At 33.2% G+C, this 19,532-nt stretch overlaps 1 protein-coding gene and 1 long non-coding RNA gene across 2 annotated transcripts; one reads left to right on the plus strand and one right to left on the minus strand.

Moving 5' to 3' along the window:
* Nucleotides 1-617: 617 nt before the first annotated feature.
* LOC105838117 lies at nt 618-913 on the plus strand. The gene is made up of 2 exons (XR_004965350.1): nt 618-712; nt 791-913. It is a non-coding gene; the product is annotated as an uncharacterized LOC105838117 (long non-coding RNA).
* A 3,790-nt stretch (nt 914-4,703) lies between these two features.
* On the minus strand, nt 4,704-13,058 carry LOC118648615 (actin cytoskeleton-regulatory complex protein PAN1-like). Its single transcript, XM_036294948.1, has 3 exons — nt 11,147-13,058; nt 10,925-11,046; nt 4,704-10,715 (listed from the first exon to the last, which is right to left on the minus strand). Exons 1-2 carry the CDS (start codon nt 11,679-11,681, stop codon nt 10,928-10,930), a joined length of 654 nt encoding a protein of 217 aa, XP_036150841.1. The 5' UTR covers nt 11,682-13,058; the 3' UTR covers nt 4,704-10,715; nt 10,925-10,927.
* Nucleotides 13,059-19,532: the final 6,474 nt, after the last annotated feature.

The following is a 19,532-nucleotide window of genomic DNA, read 5'->3' on the forward strand; positions in this document are numbered from 1 at the left end:
CCACACCGATTGAATAAATTGTTCTTTTTTTTGTTAAACCGAGTGTGTAATACTTTTTTGACCTATCGCCTAATTCTGGTAAATGTCCTATTTCGCCCTATTTCTGTCACTCTGCTGTTAAGTAGAGCTGGCTGGCCCTCGCAAATGGATTAAGGCTGATATTCGTGGAGTTTGTGTTGCAAATTGATATCGCCGGTGTGCACATCTGATGCCCAACTTGTTTGTTTGGTAAGATGGCCAAAATCCATACGAGAGACGGATAAATTCTTTTCCGTTTGATCACTCGTGAAAAAACCCACAATATATACACACACATATAGATAATATAATTAAATTAAATGATTTGTAAATCACGACAACATTTAAAAATTAATACATTTGACGAAAATGAAAAAATAAAATAAGATTTCATAGAAAAATTTGCACTAAAACGATTAAATAGGTACTTAAGTTAGGATTTAAATATATGTGCATCTAATAAATTTGTATGTAATATTTAGTCCAATAGATATTAAGCAATTTATGCAAAAATAACAGTGTTGTCTTAGCTAGGTAATCTTTCAAAGTTTATTATTCTTACAAACTTTTATATTATTTATTTATAAAGTTTATTCATTTTTGTTCCAGAAAAATGTTTTCACGCTCCGTGTTTAATTTTTTTTTGGAGCTTTGCTAATAATTGCCGTTATTCCGGATGGGGCATCTTATAACAGTAACTATAAATAATTTTTTTATTGATTAAAATTATAATATTTATAAGAAAAAATATTTTATTTCTTTATTCCTGCAGAATACGGAAGAACCTGTAAAGATATTGGCTGTCGTAGCGATGAAATGTGTGTGATGGCTGAGGATCCTTGTACTGCTTATACAGATAAATGCGGACGATATCCAACATGCCGGAAAATAAGTGGTATGAAATGACCATATAATTTATCTCAACAATTTCAACAATTAATTTCAACAATATTATAAATCAAGAGACTATTTATTTACAAAAATATATACATATGTTCACATTCACGCATGTATATAGGGTGATTCAGAATGATTCAGGCGTAGAACTTATACTACTGGAAGGGCAATAGCGTATACCGTCCGTATGCCGAAAATGTGTCCAACATCTGTGCGATAGGTAGAACAAGGATAGGTAGAACATGACTTGACACTTCTTGGATACACTTGTACGGGTTCTTTTCTCCTTCCAGTAGTATAATAAGTTCTGTGGGAGTTATGGGGTTATAGGGTCATGGAGTTTTTGAGGTTATAAGGTTTAGAATTATGGGGTTTTAAGATTACGTGATTGAGGGGTTAAAGGGCATAGTTGTTTCAAACATATTGATTTTCACTGCTTGAACGCGCATAAGTCTCTTTCTCACTGGGTTATGAGGTTTAAGGGTTATGGGGTTTTAAGGTTATGGGGTTGTGGGGTTGATGGGATATATGATTATGGGGTTTTGTTTGGATTTTTATTGAATTGTATGATTTTTAGCCTATTTTTTGAGGTTACGAAAAAAACCGGACGTGATGGAATTATTTGGACGGGAGCAGCCCAGATGCGCATAGTAATAAACGGACACAGCAGGCTGAGTGAAACGGACATAGTAACAAATGCGCATTTGGTCCGTGCGCATTTGGTCTGTGCACATTTGTTACTGTGTCCGTTTGGTCTGTGTCTGTTTGTTACTGTGCGCATGTGGGACTCACTCATTTGGACTCCGGATTCGGTTTCAGCATGCTCGATTACATATAGTAAGATGAGTCAGGTACCCGCAAACAAAATTTTGATTTTTTTTGTGGAGCTGTGTAATCGTTTTTTATCGTTGTCTTTATAACATTTGGATTCTGCGTCGTGATATCTCCTCTTATAGGATACGTAGAGAAAAAATAAAAATAGTTTTTTCATATAAATCGACCCCAATCTTTCGATTGAGCCTAGTTAGAACTCGATCCGTTTAGCCGTTTCTGAGAATCCGATAATCTCGAGTGCTCGCAAGTCGTGTACTCGCGTAAAGAGCACGGTCGGGCTCGCGCTGCGCTTTCACTTGGCGCGAGTTACTACCGTGTCTCTTGATAGGAGATATTTCAAGGAGGGAACAATTATTTCGTAATTTCGCCGGACATAACATTCTATTGTTTTTTATCATATTCGAATTAAACGATTAAAACTTTATCTGATTGTGGGTACTTTCCCAGAGAACATTATGACGTCTTAAAGACGTCTAATATTTCTATAAGACGTCTTATAAAACTATCAAAAAGACGTCTTTTAAACGTCTTTAAGACGTCTTATGACCCGATTCAAGACATTTTTAAGACGTCTGAAAGACGTCTAATTTTTTTTATTTATGACGTTTTATAGACGTTCTATTTTTGTCAAATTTATGACGTTTTGTCTTATATAAAAATTATTTTAGACATTTCAAAAAAATTTCTACAAAATTCTAAAAAACTACAAAAATTTACAAAAGTGTTCGAGCATTTTTTTGTAGTTTTTACAGAAAAATGCTAAATTTGAAACACACTTTTGTAAATTTTTATAATTCTTTAGAATTTTTTGAAAAATTTTTCCGCCAGAGATTTCAAAAGCTAGGTTTATTATTTTTTATTTTTAATTATTTAAATAAAATACTTTATACTTATATTTTATTATTTTTATTTTATTATTAAAAAATTTTTTTTATGAATAAAAAATTTTATATTATATATTTCAATTTTATTTTATGTTTTCGTGATTGGAAATTATAGAATTTTACAGAGATACTGGATTCAGTCACATTTTATAGCAACTTAAGCGCAACACTATTATCATCCGGTTTATTAATTGTCAAACTGTTGTCAGAAACGTTGTCAGAAAGGTTAATTATTTCCAATAACAGTCTACACACGCGATACGTACGAGAGTTAAAAAATTGTGTTGTATTAACGTATCCACACTCGGCTGCGTTACACAGCAAACCGGGACAAAACGTTTCAACACACACGCGATACGTGCCAGAGTTCAAAAAATTGATACGGGATAAGCACATCGATCAACTTGATCGCATCACACGGCAGATTTGGTTATGTGCATCATTCGACGTCTTAAAAACGTTTTTCTAAGACGTCGTAAAGACGTCTAAATGGCGTCTCAAATAAGATATCTTTAAAAAAGACGTATTTTAGACATCTTAAGAGAGACGTCTAAAATAAGACGTCATAAAGACGTCTTTTGGTAAAGTCTTAAAGATGTCTTTTTTAAGACGTCTTAAAGACGTCTTTTAGACATGCGTGTTGTCTGGATTTCCTATGTGATTTTATCTGGTTATCTTACTGAATAGAAAAATTATGATTTAAAGTCTATATAAATTATTCGGATAATTCTATATTCAGATAAAGTTTTAAGCGTTTAATTCAAACATGATAAAGAACGATAGAATAAGTAAAAATAATACGATAAATTTTGCTTAGCATTAACGAGCCCTTTGTTTGAACGATAGAATGTCCGACGAAATAACGAAATAATTGTTTCCTTTGTGAAATATCTCTTATTATATAAACAATAATAGAAATGATTATTGTCCTATAACATATATTTGATAGAAACATATAGGGATAATTTCAGATTAATTTATATAGACTTCAAATCGTAATTTTTATATTCAGTAAGATAACCAGATAAAATCATATAGGAAAGTACATATTCAGATAAAGTTTAAATCGTTTAAGTTAAATACGATAAAAAACGATAAAAATGTTATGTCCGGCAAAATTACGAATAGGAAATAATTGTTCCTTCTCTGAAATATCTCCTATTATATACACAACGATAGAAAACGATTATTATTCTATATGTATTTGATAGAGATGTATAGGGACAATTGCCGATTAATTTATATAGACATTAAATCGTAATTTTTAGATTCAGTAAGATAAGATCATATAGAAAAGTATCCATATTCAGGTAAAGTTTTAATCGTTTAATTCAGATACGATAAAAAACGATAGAATTTTATAACTTTTCTATCTAGCATAAAATCTAGTGTCCGATTAAATTATAGATTTAGATAAAATTATATTAATTTTCTATCAAATTTCTATATGTTTCTATCAATTTTTATCGAATTTTTTGAATAGGGATAATACACTGGCGCAAAAAAAAACGGGAGAAAATTTCTGACCGAATTTATAGGCAACTTTCCCCTATAACCATTTCTGCTGTGACAAATGTTGGCAACAGATTCTGTTGCCAAAAAGGCGACAAATGAGAAACATATCTTGTCATTGCAAACACTATTAGCAGATATTCAGCAAATATTTAGCAACGTCTGTCATCAGAATACATGACAAAATAATAGTGAACTGCGAGCAGATTTATTGAAAGTATTGATAACAGATTGACGACAAACACCAAAGTGAAAACAATGTCAGCAAATTGCCTGTAGAAATGCAACAACATTTGTGTGTCAAAGTACGCGACAGATTGATACCAGAAATGCAGCAGATCTGTCGAAATGTCAAATTGGCAATAAAAAGTGCGGCACCGTCAATAGGCGGCTTACTTTCTCGGGAGTAAAATGCAGTCAACTCGCTACATAAAGACCACTCGCAACGCGACTAAGGTATACAAAAATTATCTTCCTTCGCTGCACCTGCGGAGGAGTCCGATGTGACGGAAGACCGCCACATTATACTTTTATGATACAGAACTGGTAGTATTTTCATTTTTTTGGGAGTGAGATTTAACTACAAAGAAATTTAATGAAATTAATTGCACCTAGAATAGATGATATACCTGCGATATAAAGGGAGAAAATAGATAGGTCAATTGAGACCCTCCTATAGGAAATATTAGATGCTAAGGAGAGGGTTGGGTAAATTATTTAATCTGTTTTTACTCCTGAATTAATAAATCTTCTCAGGAGATTGCTTACATCGATTCTCAAATAAAATTATAACTGTGATGAAAGAAGGAATGAAAAGATTCGACAAATCTGTCATCATTTATGAATACAGATCTGTTGCATATTTGGCGTAAATCTGCTGTGAGTTTACGTTGCAACATCTGTTCTCAATTTGCTGCGTGAATCTGTCATTGTATTGCTAGTGACAGGTCTGCTCTGGTGTTGCACCCAATTTGATATCAGGATTTGATAACAATTTTTGCTTGCAATTTGGGCGCACTCGAGGACACAGTAGGCCATGGTTTTGGCAATCTGATTCCGCAAGAAATTTTTAGCAGTCTGCTGACAATTTGGCAGCAAATGGTTAGCTGGGTTTCAAAGTGGTATAACTTTGCGAAAAATCATCCAAATTATATGAATTTTTTTTTAATTAAAGGGCAAAGACTCTACTTTAAGAATCCTTAGGCGAAAGTTTAACTTGTTAAGTGTGACCTTTTTATATCATATGAAAACCATGTATGAAAAACAAACATATGTATTTTTTATTGAAAAAAGTAAAAGTTTGTTATCATTTTTCACAAGTTTTTCGTTAAAATCTTGCTAATATTAATCCAGATTTTTAAAGCGTATTCTTTACTAAGCAATTTAAGAAAAAATACATGTCAATACGATGTTTTTTGTTGATTATGCACGAGTTTGAAATTAGCACTGTATTTTAGAGTATTTTAGCGAATAAATACAGTTTTTTGGATACCATTTATTGAAATGATATCAATATATTGCACATTAATTTTATTCGTGTTTAACTCAATCATACTGTCGTCATCAGAATGACCCAATATACACTACGTGGAGGTTGACGGTTGGATTTTGCATATCAAGTGACCCTGAAAAGGACCGATTTTTTAAATGAAATTTTTATTTTTTATGTTGAGTATGTGTATGTTGTGTACATGTCTATGAGCATGTGTTTGTTTAATAATGGTGTTTCTTCCTCATTGTCTAATGACTTGTTGCAAATGGTCTTTTATGTTGATGCATGCTTGGATTTCTCGTTGCGGTATTTCATTCAAAATTCGCATTAGTAGTTCTATCAGTAGACAGGTCGTGGAAATTAGTTGGTGGTCTCTCCAGATATCTGAGCCATCGTCCCATTAAGTTCATAGGAGGATGAAACAGTTGACGGTGTTGTTGAGTTAGCGCTAAAAGTCAAACTCTGCTGCGTGAATGCAGACCTGCCTTGTGTAAATGATTTCTGATAATTACGTCAAAAATTCTTCCAAGATTTGACGGTCTTCTCTAGGTGTAGTAATTCGTCTCTGACCAGAACCTTCACGACGATCAAATCTTCCTCTTTCTTGGAAATTTTTCCGAGCACGGAAAATTGTAGAACGAGGAATTTGCATTTTTTCCGCAACATACCGTATTTCCTTCTTGTAAAAGGGCAACAATTTGCGCATGTTGAACTTCAATTAAATGCTGCGGCATTTTATATTCGAAATCAAAACGTTTTAAATCAAAATCTGATTTTCAGTAAAGATAATTCTGTATAAAAAAAAGTTTTTTTTCTTCAAAACAAAACATAACTTTTGCGATTTGTTATTCAAGACCTGAAATTCACTTGCTAATTTTTAACACGAGATTATTTCAAAATCTGTATTTCGAAAACAGTTATCAATAAACTTCGGATTATATGCACAAAAAATTTAAAATATATGCGCATATACAGGGTGTCCCTGAGCACCCACGCCAATGCTTGTAAAGAGGTAGAAGGGATCGAGACAAACATAAATACCCAATATTGTTTGGGTTTGGTTTACCAATAATCGAGATATAAATTTTTTTAATTGTGCGAATGAGAGCGCGCGGAAGGAAGAGCTCGAGCCGCTCGAGCCGTAGCACGGCCCACTGTCTCGAGTATTGGCGCCGGCGGCCGGGGGGAAGAGGGAGAGTCGCGCCGCTCTGTGCTTCGCTGCTCCCACGTCTCACCGCACCGCGTCTAGACTCGCATCAATGGCCGCTCTCGCGTCCCACCGCACCGCGCCATGACTCGCGTCGTTACACACATTCATGACAAATGACATAATTATGAATATAGTAAATTAATTAAAATTTTTGGTACATTCACGATAGATTCTTTCTTTTTCTTAAATATCTTATTTACAGTATCATACAATTCTAACTTTGTTTCTTATCGAATTGTATCGTACTGTTAAATCTTTGATAACGAAAACATTGATAAAAAATTATCAAGAGGCACGGTAGTGCCTCGCGCCAAGTGTACGCGCAGCGAGGCACCACCGCTGCTTCTTTTACGCGAGACGCCGTTTGCGATTTTCTGTAATTATCGGATTTTCAATAACGGCTGAATCGATTGATTTCTAAATAAGTTTAATGGATAGCTTGGATCCGATTTATATAATGAAAGTATTTTTATTTTTCCGCTACGTAACTTACGAGCGAAGATATTGCGATTAAAGTTTTTCGCTCAAGAGTAAATCTGTTTAAGAAACGTCGTAGTCATTATCGTCGTCGCCCGGCCGCCAGGACAAATGGCGGCGGTTTGTATTTTGTACTGTTGCTTTCCGCGCGATAGATGGCTTACGAATTGACACGGCCCACGAGTAACTATAGGTTTGTTCCTTTTAGCTATATTGCTACACTAGTGTTCTAACTTACTGCACCAGTGCAGCAGTGCAGTGAAAAAGAACAAACCATCTGTATCGCGATTGGCGATCGGCGCGCCGTCCGTATATTCGTGTATTGAGGTAATGAGGTTAATCATGTGACAGTTCGAGGTTAGTGTCTTGTTGACATGCGCGAGGTTAATGACGAGTTAATTTTTATTATTATTATGCATCATTTAGTTTTATGCATATTTTTTATATTACATCGTAGATTACATCATGGAAGAAAATATGGCTATGCCTAATTTGAAAATTATCAGATAAGTTACACAAAATTTTCATTTTTTGTATGAAATAAATATTCCGAAATAAGATTGATTCTTTGTGTTATGTTTTATTTTTAGTTTTAAAAGAAAGAGAGGAAGAAGTGCCTCGCGCTAAGTTTATACGTCCTACCATTGATTAAATTAAAAAAAGACAAGAAAAAGTGTCTCGCTCTAAGGGTATACTACCATGGATAAGCAGTCAAAATCGTGATTTATAAAAAAAAAGAGGATAATGTTGGCAAGCAAAAGTAGTACCCAGTACTCTGATGCCCAAGCTATTTAACTCAAAACGTACTGCTTTCACGCAAACATCACTGTGCAGTTTCAAATTCACGTGGCCTGCATTCTTCTTTCCATATGCAAAATAATATATGGAACAAGAATAGCTGTTGCATCTACTCCAGTCCACAGGTCGGGTGCAAGGAAATGGGTCTAAGTGTGCCATGTGCAATCTGGAGATGCACTTACTGGAGAGTGGGATTAATATTAATAATTTGCAATCATATCAGTGAATGCAAGGACTTTGATTTGTTGGTGCATCTATGTACCAGGAGTTTTCATGAAGCATTCCAAGTAAGCTATCGAGAGCAGGTGTACCCTGAAAGTCCTCTGTGAAGGGAAGATAAGACCTTTGAAGAAGAACAGCAGTTGTGGTACAATATTATACTTGGACAGTATACAGTTTTACAACCTAACTTAAAGAATACCGTGCCTCATCAAAGTGCGTTGAAAAACCGTGCATTGCCTCAGCTATTTAGTATTATATTAAGAATAGAACCTCGCAGCGATAGATCAATATATTTGATAAGAAACTGCACTCATTAACGATAATATATTACTTCTGTAAATCAGTGATCATAGTGTGAATCTATTTTTACCTTTATTTCTGTATATATCTACTATGAAATTTTTTTTCACTTTTCTTTATTTAAAATTCCATAGTCTTAATAAGTTTGATCCTAAGATTTCAGCTGTTTAACGATTGAATGATGATACAGATAAAAAAAATTTCCATACATCATGCAGTGCTTAAAAATAGTATCTATCTTTAACTCTGTAATCAAAGATATATGTGCTTAAAAACAGTATCTAACAGTATAAATTTATCTTTCAGAGAGATGGTGTTTTTGATGTTATGACAAACTTAATCCGGAGCATAAGCAGATATATAAATTTCTAAGAATATTGTTTAACGCCGCTTAGCTCACTACTGACTGTGTTATTATAACGTTGGTTTACTTTGAACACTTACTTATGCAGAAAGAAGATGCTGTAGATGCTGCAATTTAATATAAATGTTCCTTCCAGTGTATATGCCAAATTTTACTTACTCTCAAATGTAATTTATATGATTTAAGAAAATAATGATAATGAAAATTCTTTAGTTTAAAGTTAGTTAACATAATCCAGAGCATAAGCAGATATATAAATTTATTCAGACATTGTTGTTTAACGCTGCTTAGCTCACCGCTGACGGTGCCATTACAACATTAGTATTATTACATTATTATTTATTTTACTCATATGTCAAATATCACTTTCTATAGATTTTGTTGTTTCTACTGTATCTCATTTCACTTTTCATTCAGTTTATTGTAAATATTGATAAAACAAGAAATAATATTTGGCATATAATATAAGTAAAATAAATAATAATAATGTAATAATAGTAATAATGGCACCGTCAGCGGTGAGCTAAACGACGTTAAACAACAATGTCTTAATAAATTTATACATCTGCTTATGCTCCAGATTATGTTAACTTAATACAATCAATGCTATTAACTTTAAACTATTATTTTCTTACATCATAAAAATTACATTTGAGAGTAATAAGTAATTTGGTATATACACTGGAAGAAAGATTTATATTAAATTGCAGCATCTACAGCATCTTCTTTCTACATAAGTAAGTGTTCAAAGTATAACGTTATAATAGCATAGTCAGTGGTGAGCTAAGTGGTTAAACAATGTTTTTAGAATATTGGCTTATGCTCTGAATTAAGTTTATCATAATCATCAGAAACACCACCTTTCTGAAAGATAGATTTATACTGTTAGATACTGTTTTAAGCATAGATATGTTTGACTATATAAGTACTTACATAGTTAAATCTGTACCATCATTCAACGTTGAACAGCTGGGGATCGAATTTAAGACTGTAGAATTTTAAATAAAAGAAAGTGAAAAAAATTATATAGTAGATATATACAGAAATAAAGGTAGAAATAGATTCATACTATGATCACTGATTTACAGAAGTGATATATTATTGTTAATGAGTGCAGTTTCTTATCAAATATATTGATCTATTGCTGCGAGGTTCTATTCTTAATATGATACTAAATAGCTGAGGCAACGCATTTGACAGTATTCTTTAAGTTAGGTTGTAAAACTGTATGCTGTCTAAATATAATATTGTACCGCAACTGCTGTTCTTCAAAGGTCTGATCTGCCCTTCACAGAAGACTTTCAAGGTATACCTGCTCTCGATAGCTTACTTGCAATGCTCCATGAAAATACTCCTCCCACATGGATGCACGAATAGATCAAAATTTTTTGACTCGCGTTCACTGATGTTGCAAATTATTAATACTAATCTCACCCTCCAGTAAGCGTATCTCCAGGTTGCACATGGCACACTCAGATCCATCTCCTTGCGCCAGACCTGTGGACTGGAGTAGCCGCAATAGCTATTCTTGTTCCCTATATACTTATGGAAAGGAAAATGCGGGCCACGTGAATTCAAAACTGCACAGTGATGTGTTTATGTGAATGCTTAATATTTATTTAAAAAAGTTAAAATACAGTTAATTAAAATATATCAAGAGGCACGGCCAACTGTACGCGCGCGAGTTTTTGTCCCAGGACAGGTGCTCTGAAACGAAACAAAATATTATTATTTTATACACGTTTATTGTGACGTGTTGTTTCTATAGGCCTGTTTTTTGTCGCTGCACTGCTGCACCGGTGCAGTAAGTTAGAATAAGACAAATATTTTTTCTCATTCTAACTTATTGCACCAGACAGCAGTGCAGCGACGAAGAACAAGCCTCATATTGTTTTCGTATTACTTATATTACTTACTTTTTATTGGTACGTAATATATATGTTTTGGCCTCTCCCACGGCCTCTCCCACGGCCTCTCCCGCGGTTTTGCCCGCCGCCTCTTTTTTTAAATTTTTTATTTCCACGTTGCCAGCGAGGAGCTGTAAAAAAGAAAAAATAAAACATTAATAAAATATTAATATTTTTATCAATTTAATTAAAAAGAGGCGAAAAAACCACTGCAAGGTCTTGGTTACTTACGTCTTGTATATTGCTGTGGCAACAATGCTGATGGTGGTGGTGGGGCCGATGTCGACGGCGGCGATGGTAGTGGGGCCGATGTCGACGGCGGCGATGATAGTGGGGCCGATGTCGACGGTGACATAATTCCCCACGGCCATATCCATGGGGCCCACCACATCGGTGGGGCTGACGCCGCCGCTGCCGCCGCCGCCGCCGCCGCCGTCGCCGTCGCCGTCGCCATCGGCGGTGGCGGCGGCGGTAACGGTATTGTTGATAGTAAGGTCGGCGGCGGTGGTGGTGGTAGGGCCGATGTCGACGGCGACTGCGACGATGGTGGGGCCGATGTCGACGGCGGCGATGGTAGAGGTAGTGGGGCCGACGTCGTCGGCGCCGTCGGCGGCGGTGGTGGTGGTGGTGGCGGAGCCAATGCCGAGGGTCCTGCCACCGCCGCCGCCGTTGGCGGCATATTCGTCGTTTGTTGCACATGCAGCTTCTCTATTTCAGAAGCTGCATGTGCAATTATCTCGTCTCCGGACAAGTCCGTCTCCATCATTCTGAAAATAAATTTATTCTTTAGTTTAGTATAGATATCTAAGAATGTGTATATTTCTTAAATATTTGTAATATTAACAATATGATGTACTTACATTACGTCTTCATTAACCGCCATCTTTTCACTTTCTGGGGCCCGGCACAGATTTTTTCATAACGCATAAAGCTAATATTTCATGTGTTGTACGACCAACTGATTGGACGTTTTCGATTGGTCATAGATTAGAGAGATTTCCGAGTTTCTAGAAATGCTCTATCTTATCGCCAATTGAAAAGTCTAATTAACTTGTCGTACGATACATGAAATGTTAGCCTAATGTATAACGCATAAGAGAATTAACCAATCAAAGGTTTTTATTTCTAGCGTTTGCGAACACAGCTTTAGAAATTTTATAGCCGTTTGGATGATGTCTTTATTGTTGACAGATTGTTTATGGCCGCGGTTTGTCTTTATTATTGATACAGATTATCAATATAATTTGATTATTATTAAATCAAAGGTGAGAAGAAAGTATTGAAAATAATATTTTAGTAAGTATCAAAATAAATGTATAACTATTTTTAAAATAGACTCTTGGAATTTTACAAAATTAGATAAAAGCAAGCGGCGCGATTAAAAGTGAAACACGGTTATGTTATTTTTTATAGGTTTTGACACGTTTATACTTATTCTGACAATCCGAATTTTAACAATGCTTTTACAATTAAATATGTTAACATTTTATGATCTGAGCATATTCGTTGCAATGTATATTTTTGTTCTACTACTGATTGAAATAATCAAACTTTTGGATTTAAATATAGATTTAGGTGGTCGATTCTGTATTTCTGAAGGAGTAAAAATGTGAAAAGCAATAATAATTTTTTTAGAAATATAGAACCTTTTGTATTAAAAAGCTAATTCGTCAATTTTGAAGAGTTATTATGAAAATATAAGTATATTTATGGATATAAGTACTGCGTTCTCAATGCTCGTTTGCCTTTATTTGATTTTTATATTATGTTATAATTAAAATAGTGTAAACTGGAAAAAAATTAATATTTTTATTTTTAAACAGAGCGTCTCTACTAACTTATTTCCTAAGTCTCGGAAATGGCTTTAGATTTAGATATGGAAAAATGTTTCAGATGAAAATTGTAGATAGGATATTAATAATGGAAAAAATATGATTTTGACTTTGATGTTGCCAAGGTCAGGAGGACGTATATAAATATTAAGGTGATCTTGTAATCTTGTCGTTATTGAATACCTGACCAATATTCATAGCCCGGTATTCATATTTGAGTCTTATTTTAAGGCCGGTATTCATAGTCGAATTTTACTTAAGACCCATCTTAAGCACGATCTTGAGACGTCAATGCTATTATTTCATTGGTTAAGTAAGTCTTAAGTCGGCTCGAAGCTAGACTTAAGACCATTCTTGAGCTTAAGATCGGTCTATGAATTCCGTCCTATGATTCAAGAATTGTCTTAAGTCTAGCTTCGAGCAGACTTAAGACTTACTTAACCAATGAAATAACAGCATTGACGTCTCAAGATCGTGCTTAAGATGGGTCTTGAATAAGATCGGTCTATAAATTCCGTTCTAATACTTTGATTGGTTGATGACATCTTAAGGCAGTACTTAAGACAATTTTAATTAAAAATAAGACATTTATGAATATTGGCTATAGTCGAATCTTGTGGCTTGTTCTTTTTCGCTGCATTGTTGCACTGTTAGAGTAAGACAAATATATTTTTTCTCACTCTAACTTATTGCACGAGTACAGCAGTGCAGTGAAAAAGAACAGGCCATTATATTTAAGATCATCTTAAGTATTGTCTTAAGATGCCATCAACCAATTATAGAGCCGTATTAGCATGTTAAGATATTGTTCGAAATGATTTTAAAATAAGATTTGACTATTAATACCGGTACCGGCCTATGAATACCGGCCCAAGTCAAGCCCAAGTGTTCATCATGTTTTAAAGCCGTTTCCGAGCTTTAGAGGGTGGGTCAGACTTTTGAGATGCTATGTTAAGCCTCGTCTATAATAGCTATAGTGGTAAGGTAGTTGTAATTTGCGACAGCCAATGAGTATAAAGCTTTTATGTTCCAATATTTATAGTCGGGTTTCATATTTAAAATTATCTTAAGTACTGTCTTAAGATGTCATCAACCAATCACAGAGTCGTATTAGCATTTTAAGACATTGCTTGAGACAATCTTAAAATAAGATTTGACTATGAATATTGGCCAATGACCTTACAACTTTACTACTACTGCTATTGTAGATGAGGCTTTATATGTAATATTTCTTTTTTACGTGTTATTTTAGTCACATAGATCTTATATTATCTACTGATTTAGAGAAGAGAGGTAAGGCTTTTTCTTTTTTTTTCCTTTTATTTTTTCTTTTTTTATACATATATAATACAGCTGCTTTGCGTGTTTTTATAAATACGGCTGCTGTGCGCGTATATAAAAACGGCTGCTGTGCGCGTTTATATAAATACGGCTGCTGTGCGCGTATATAAAAACGGCTGCTTTGCGCGTTTATATAAATACGGCTGCTGTGCGCGTATATAAAAAAAACGGTTGCTGTGCGCATAAAAACGGCTGCTTTGCGCGTTTATATAAATACGACTGCTGTGCGCGTTATATAAATACGGCTGCTGTGCGCGTATATAAAAACGGCTGCTTTGCGCGTTTATATAAATACGGCTGCTGTGCGCGTATATAAAAACGTTGCTGTGCGCCTTAATAAACTGTGCGTTAATACAAAATTGTTCTATTTATTATAAACAATTATTTTACATAAAAATGTCCATAAAAACAAAAGAACAAATAATGCTCTCGTCAGAAGAAAAAAGTATTATTGTTCAAGGTGGGTGGTTAGAAGATATGCACATGGAGCATTTTAATCACCTTTTAAAAAGTAATTCAAGTTATAAACCCGTTAGTACGTTGCAAACTTATATTCCTGATACAATACCGTCTATGTCAGAAAATGAAAAACATATACAGATTTTACATAGTTCTGATTTTGATTTAGATACTTGTGAATCTAGTTCATTACATTTGTATAAGTTACATGAGCTATTAAATGTTAATGGACATTGGGTGTGTTGTTACTATGATAGAAAAAACATATATATTTTTGATTCGTCTAATAAAAAGAAGTTGCACAAACGTCATGAACAAGTTTTGAGACGATTATTTCCATTTTATTCTTTTGATAAAAAGCCTATAAGATTTCCTACTGTGCAACAACAACCAAACTGTAACGATTGTGGGGTTTTTGCAATAGCTTTTGCTACTTCGTTATTATTCAATATTAAACCCGAAAAAGTAAGATACAACATTAGCAAAATGCGCTCGCACTTATTAGACCTTTTTCAATTTAATAAGATTGAGCACTTTCCTCAAGATTTAAAGTATGGCGTGCCTCAGACAGTGCTTCCATTAGCAGTAATAAGAGCAAAAGAGGCTGAAGCGTTTCGTTTACGTACCAAACGTCAAAGTGAAAAAACGCAATCACAGAAATTGAATAAAAAAATTTGCAATTCTCAACAAACTAAAAAAGAATTATCAAGCATATTAATATCAAAAAATATTGAGCAGTTTGATAAATCTCAAAATGAATCGTGCGTAGAAAATATTGATTCTAATAATAAATATAAAATAACGTGAAAGTTTACGAAGTAAACAAAGATATAGAAAATAAATTTGCTAATAATCATCTACAAAATAAAAACGATTTTGAAGTCAATAAAAAGAAACGTCGAGAAATGACGCTGTCGTCAGAACAAAAGAGTATTATTGCTCAAGGTGAATGGTTAAATGATCTGCATATGGATCATTTTAATCATCTCTTAGAAAAGTATTCAGCTTATAGACCTGTTGGAACATGGCGAGTACAAACAATAGATAGAGTGCAACCAATACCAACCAATAAAAGACATATACAAATATTACCTGTTACGAGGTTGGGACTACATTGGACATGTTGTTATTATGATACAAAGGATATATATATTTATGATTCTTTTAATTCAAAATGTTAAGTGACTGTCAGAAACAATTTTTAGACAAATTATTTCCAACGTATGATTTTATTAAGTGTCCTGTAAAATTTCCTTTTGTGCAAGAACAACCGAATACGCATGATTGTGGTGTTTTTGCTATAGCATTTGCTGTTTCGCTATTTTTTAACACTAAACCAGAAAATGTAAGATATGACGTTAACTTAATGCGTTCGCATTTAATACAAATGTTTGAATCCAATAAAATTGAGCACTTTCCTCTAGAATTAAATCAATTTCAAAAAAATTATGATTCCTGGCAAACCCCAAAAAAATTAAATAACGATTTAATAAAAACGCAAAGTTTAAAAGAAAAAAAAGTACAATCAATAATAAATGATATTTATGTTGAAAAGATTGATAAAGGATTAGAAAGTGAATTGTATATTGAAAATATTTATCATGAGATGAATAATACTATTAATAGTGATGTATGTAGTGATAATAAGCAAGAAAAAATAAACATTCAAAATACAAATGCAGAAAATAAAATAAATATTCGGAATATAATTTTGAATTAGGGCATATTAATAAAAATAAACAATATCAGCAAGAAAACAATAAACATAGTAACAACCAAGCGCATTATGGTGAAAAAATAGAAAGTTATCGTGTTAAAAGCGGCTCCGATATCAACAGGATTTAGACACTAATCGTGCTAAAAAACGAAGACTATATCAACAGGATTTAGAGAATAATCGTGCTAAAAAGCGATGTCAATATGAACGGAATTTAGAAAATAATCGCGCTAAACAGCTACAACGATACAAACGAGACTTACAAAATAATCGCGCTAAACAAGTCCAACGATATAAAACGAGACTTACAAAATAATCGCGCTAAAAAAGTAGAACGTTATAAAAAACATTTAGAAAATAATCGTATTAAAAAACGATGTCACTACAAAAAGACTTTAGAAAAACAACGTGTACAAAAACGAATACGTTATTTTATCAATTCTGAGCGTGAACGAGAAAGACAAAAAGAATTATCTTCTGATCGTAAGTGGCTTTACAATAAGCGATATTATCAGAAAAGAAAATCTGAGTCCACATTTGCAGAGAAAAATTACAATATTGCCAAAAATGTTAATAAAAGTATTCAAAATTTCGATCAACAAATTTTATAAAAATTCGCAGTTCTTTTGACACATTAGTTAAAAATATTTTACATGTACAAAAAATTACAGATTGTAGTAAAGGTTATATTGAAGAACGACTAAAAACAGAACAAATTGTACGCTGGTGTTTCATTATTAGAAATAATTATATTCGTAATATATATAAAACGCTAAGTCTGCTTAAAAATAAATCGGAAACATGTTTAACTGTTGCTGCAGAATATTCTACAGTTGATGATAAATTAAGTGCGTTATGTGGTATATCTAGACATACAGCTTCGTCCGAGAATTATTTCACAGATTCCATGTATCATAATATAACTTCATCCGAAGTCAATATAAGTGAACCTTTAATATTAAATACAAGAGGACAAATTGTTAATGCGTTACCTTTAATAGAAGCACGAGCAAAAAAATCGTGGTTGTGCAGTATTTTATGTAAAGTTAAGAATCCGTTCTAATTGATCGATATCAAAAATTCCTACAAGCTATAAATAAATGTACTTTAAAAAACATACCAGAATTAATGCAAAAAATTTATGAATGCACTGTGACAATTTTTGATAAGAAATTAGGTAATGCTAAGAAGGGCCATGCACATAGTTGTTATATTGATTTAAATCTTTGTAAAGCTATGTCTATTCCAATGCAATTATTATCACCTCATTTCCCAAAAGTAAGAAATATTAGACGTTTGCTTTATCAACTTTACAGCTTTTATAAAAAAATGTTAGAGCTGGATGAAGCGTTAACTTCTGGTGAGGTTGATAAATTAAAACAAATTATAACTTCAGTACAAGAGAAAGCAGATAGTATAAGCATCAGCCAAACTGATACAATTTTTGAGTGATGATGATATTATTTCTAAATATCATAATGCGTTTATAGCTTTTGAAAAAACGGTTCATTGGCACCACCGCGGTTATATTGTGTGTCATGTGAGAGACTTTGTTATAAAAAAATGTTTTCTAAAATTAGTAAACTTCAGACACGTAGAAAAATCCAATTTTGGAAGATTTACGGCATACGTAGAGCAACAAAATATTAATCCGCCAAATATATATGTCATTATTTGTGATAAAAATTTCGTAAGCGGTTTTGTGCCTGCTTATTGCATTTTGAATAATCTCTTCGCTAATGATTTGTACCGGAGGTAATATCGTCCCTTAATCAATTTGAGAAAATGCTTATACAGAGAGCTAAAGCTTTTCAAACTGTAGTTAAAATGGGAACAGTTTTTAATAAAAAATTCCTGAGAGACAAAAAATACAGAAAGTTAAAGGTACAACTTTCATTTACCACTTCCCTTACAGGAGACTTTTGATAAATTATGTTCTAAACTGATCCAATAAATTTAAATCATGAACTATGTATTTTGGTAAGAAATATTCCAACCAATCAAAAATCATTTGGAAGATTTAGTGGATCTTAAAAAATATATGAAGCTTTAAAATGGTTGAGAATTAATTAATTATCTTATATTCTGGTATTGTATTGCCCAATACTCACAATAAATTAAATTTATGGAAATCTTAATAATGCAGAATTTTATTATTCAAGAAACAAAAAATGATACAGAAGTTTTATTTAATGAAGAATGTAAACCGATAAATAATTCAGATTTACAAATGCAAGAGATAACAGATCACGTGGAAGTACATTGCATCAGCGTGAGGCTATGTTAACTCAAAAAGATGAAAAGGTGACAGTTACTACGAGCAATATACTATAATCCATGTATGAAAAAAGAAAATAAAACTGCGACTGCCTTGTATCAAATGTTAAAAATTCAAGATTCATCTTTGGATAATCGCGAAAAAAATTTGGATTGATGTGTTTTCCAGATTTATATCCATCGGTTTCGAATGGACAATGTGATGAAAAAAGACCGGTCAAACTTCAAGAGCATGAATTTATTAAATGTCGTTTAACGTCTAGGCATCCACGATTTAGATTAAATCAACAATATTTATTCTATTTGTTAAATAAAGCGAATATTCGTCAGTTAAGTCGTGGAATTTATCATAAAATGAATATAACTGATCCACGAAGTCGTTATACAGCTGCAGAATACTTAGATGCTATGTCTAAAGATGCGTTGGAATCCAATTTAAATACTATATTTTCTTCACTTCGAAATACTGAGCAATATTGGCGTCAACCAAGAAATGATTTAGATTGTATGACCCGACATTATGGACCTGCAACATGGTTTATAACGTTAAGTCCTAGTGAATGGTTATGGGACGATTTAGGTGATTATATTCGTGAAGTTAATGGATGGCAAAACTCTTCGTTGAGTACCAGTGAACTTGTTGCTAAAGATCCTGTATCAACGTCGAGATTTCTTGATAATAAATTTCGAGCAATGATAGATTTTATTTGTTCCAAAGATTGTCCAATTGGTGAAGTAACGCACTATTTTTGGCGACGAGAATATCAAGGTAGAGGCATACAACATTTTCACTTGTTAGTTTGGATTAAAGATGCACCGATTTTCGGTGAATCCTCTATAGAAGAAGTTTCTAAATTTATTTTAAAATACATAACCTGCAAAAAGCCAGATAAAAATATTTCGCCATTATTGTACAGACGTGTTACTACGCATCAACGACATAAACATAATGATTATTGTCTTCGTAATAAAAAAGTAGGACGTAAAGTTA

This window comes from Monomorium pharaonis, unplaced genomic scaffold (genome assembly GCF_013373865.1).
Source record: "Monomorium pharaonis isolate MP-MQ-018 unplaced genomic scaffold, ASM1337386v2 scaffold_543, whole genome shotgun sequence".
NCBI classification, from domain to species: domain Eukaryota; kingdom Metazoa; phylum Arthropoda; class Insecta; order Hymenoptera; family Formicidae; genus Monomorium; species Monomorium pharaonis.

Excerpts from the sequence above, each read along its gene's own strand:
- LOC118648615 (XM_036294948.1), bottom strand. The coding sequence starts at position 11,681 with ATGATGGAGACGGACTTGTCCGGAGACGAGATAATTGCACATGCAGCT. Across the intron at positions 11,047-11,146 it reads GCCACAGCAATATACAAGAC|CTCCTCGCTGGCAACGTGGA; the intron begins GTAAGTAACCAA and ends TCTTTTTTACAG.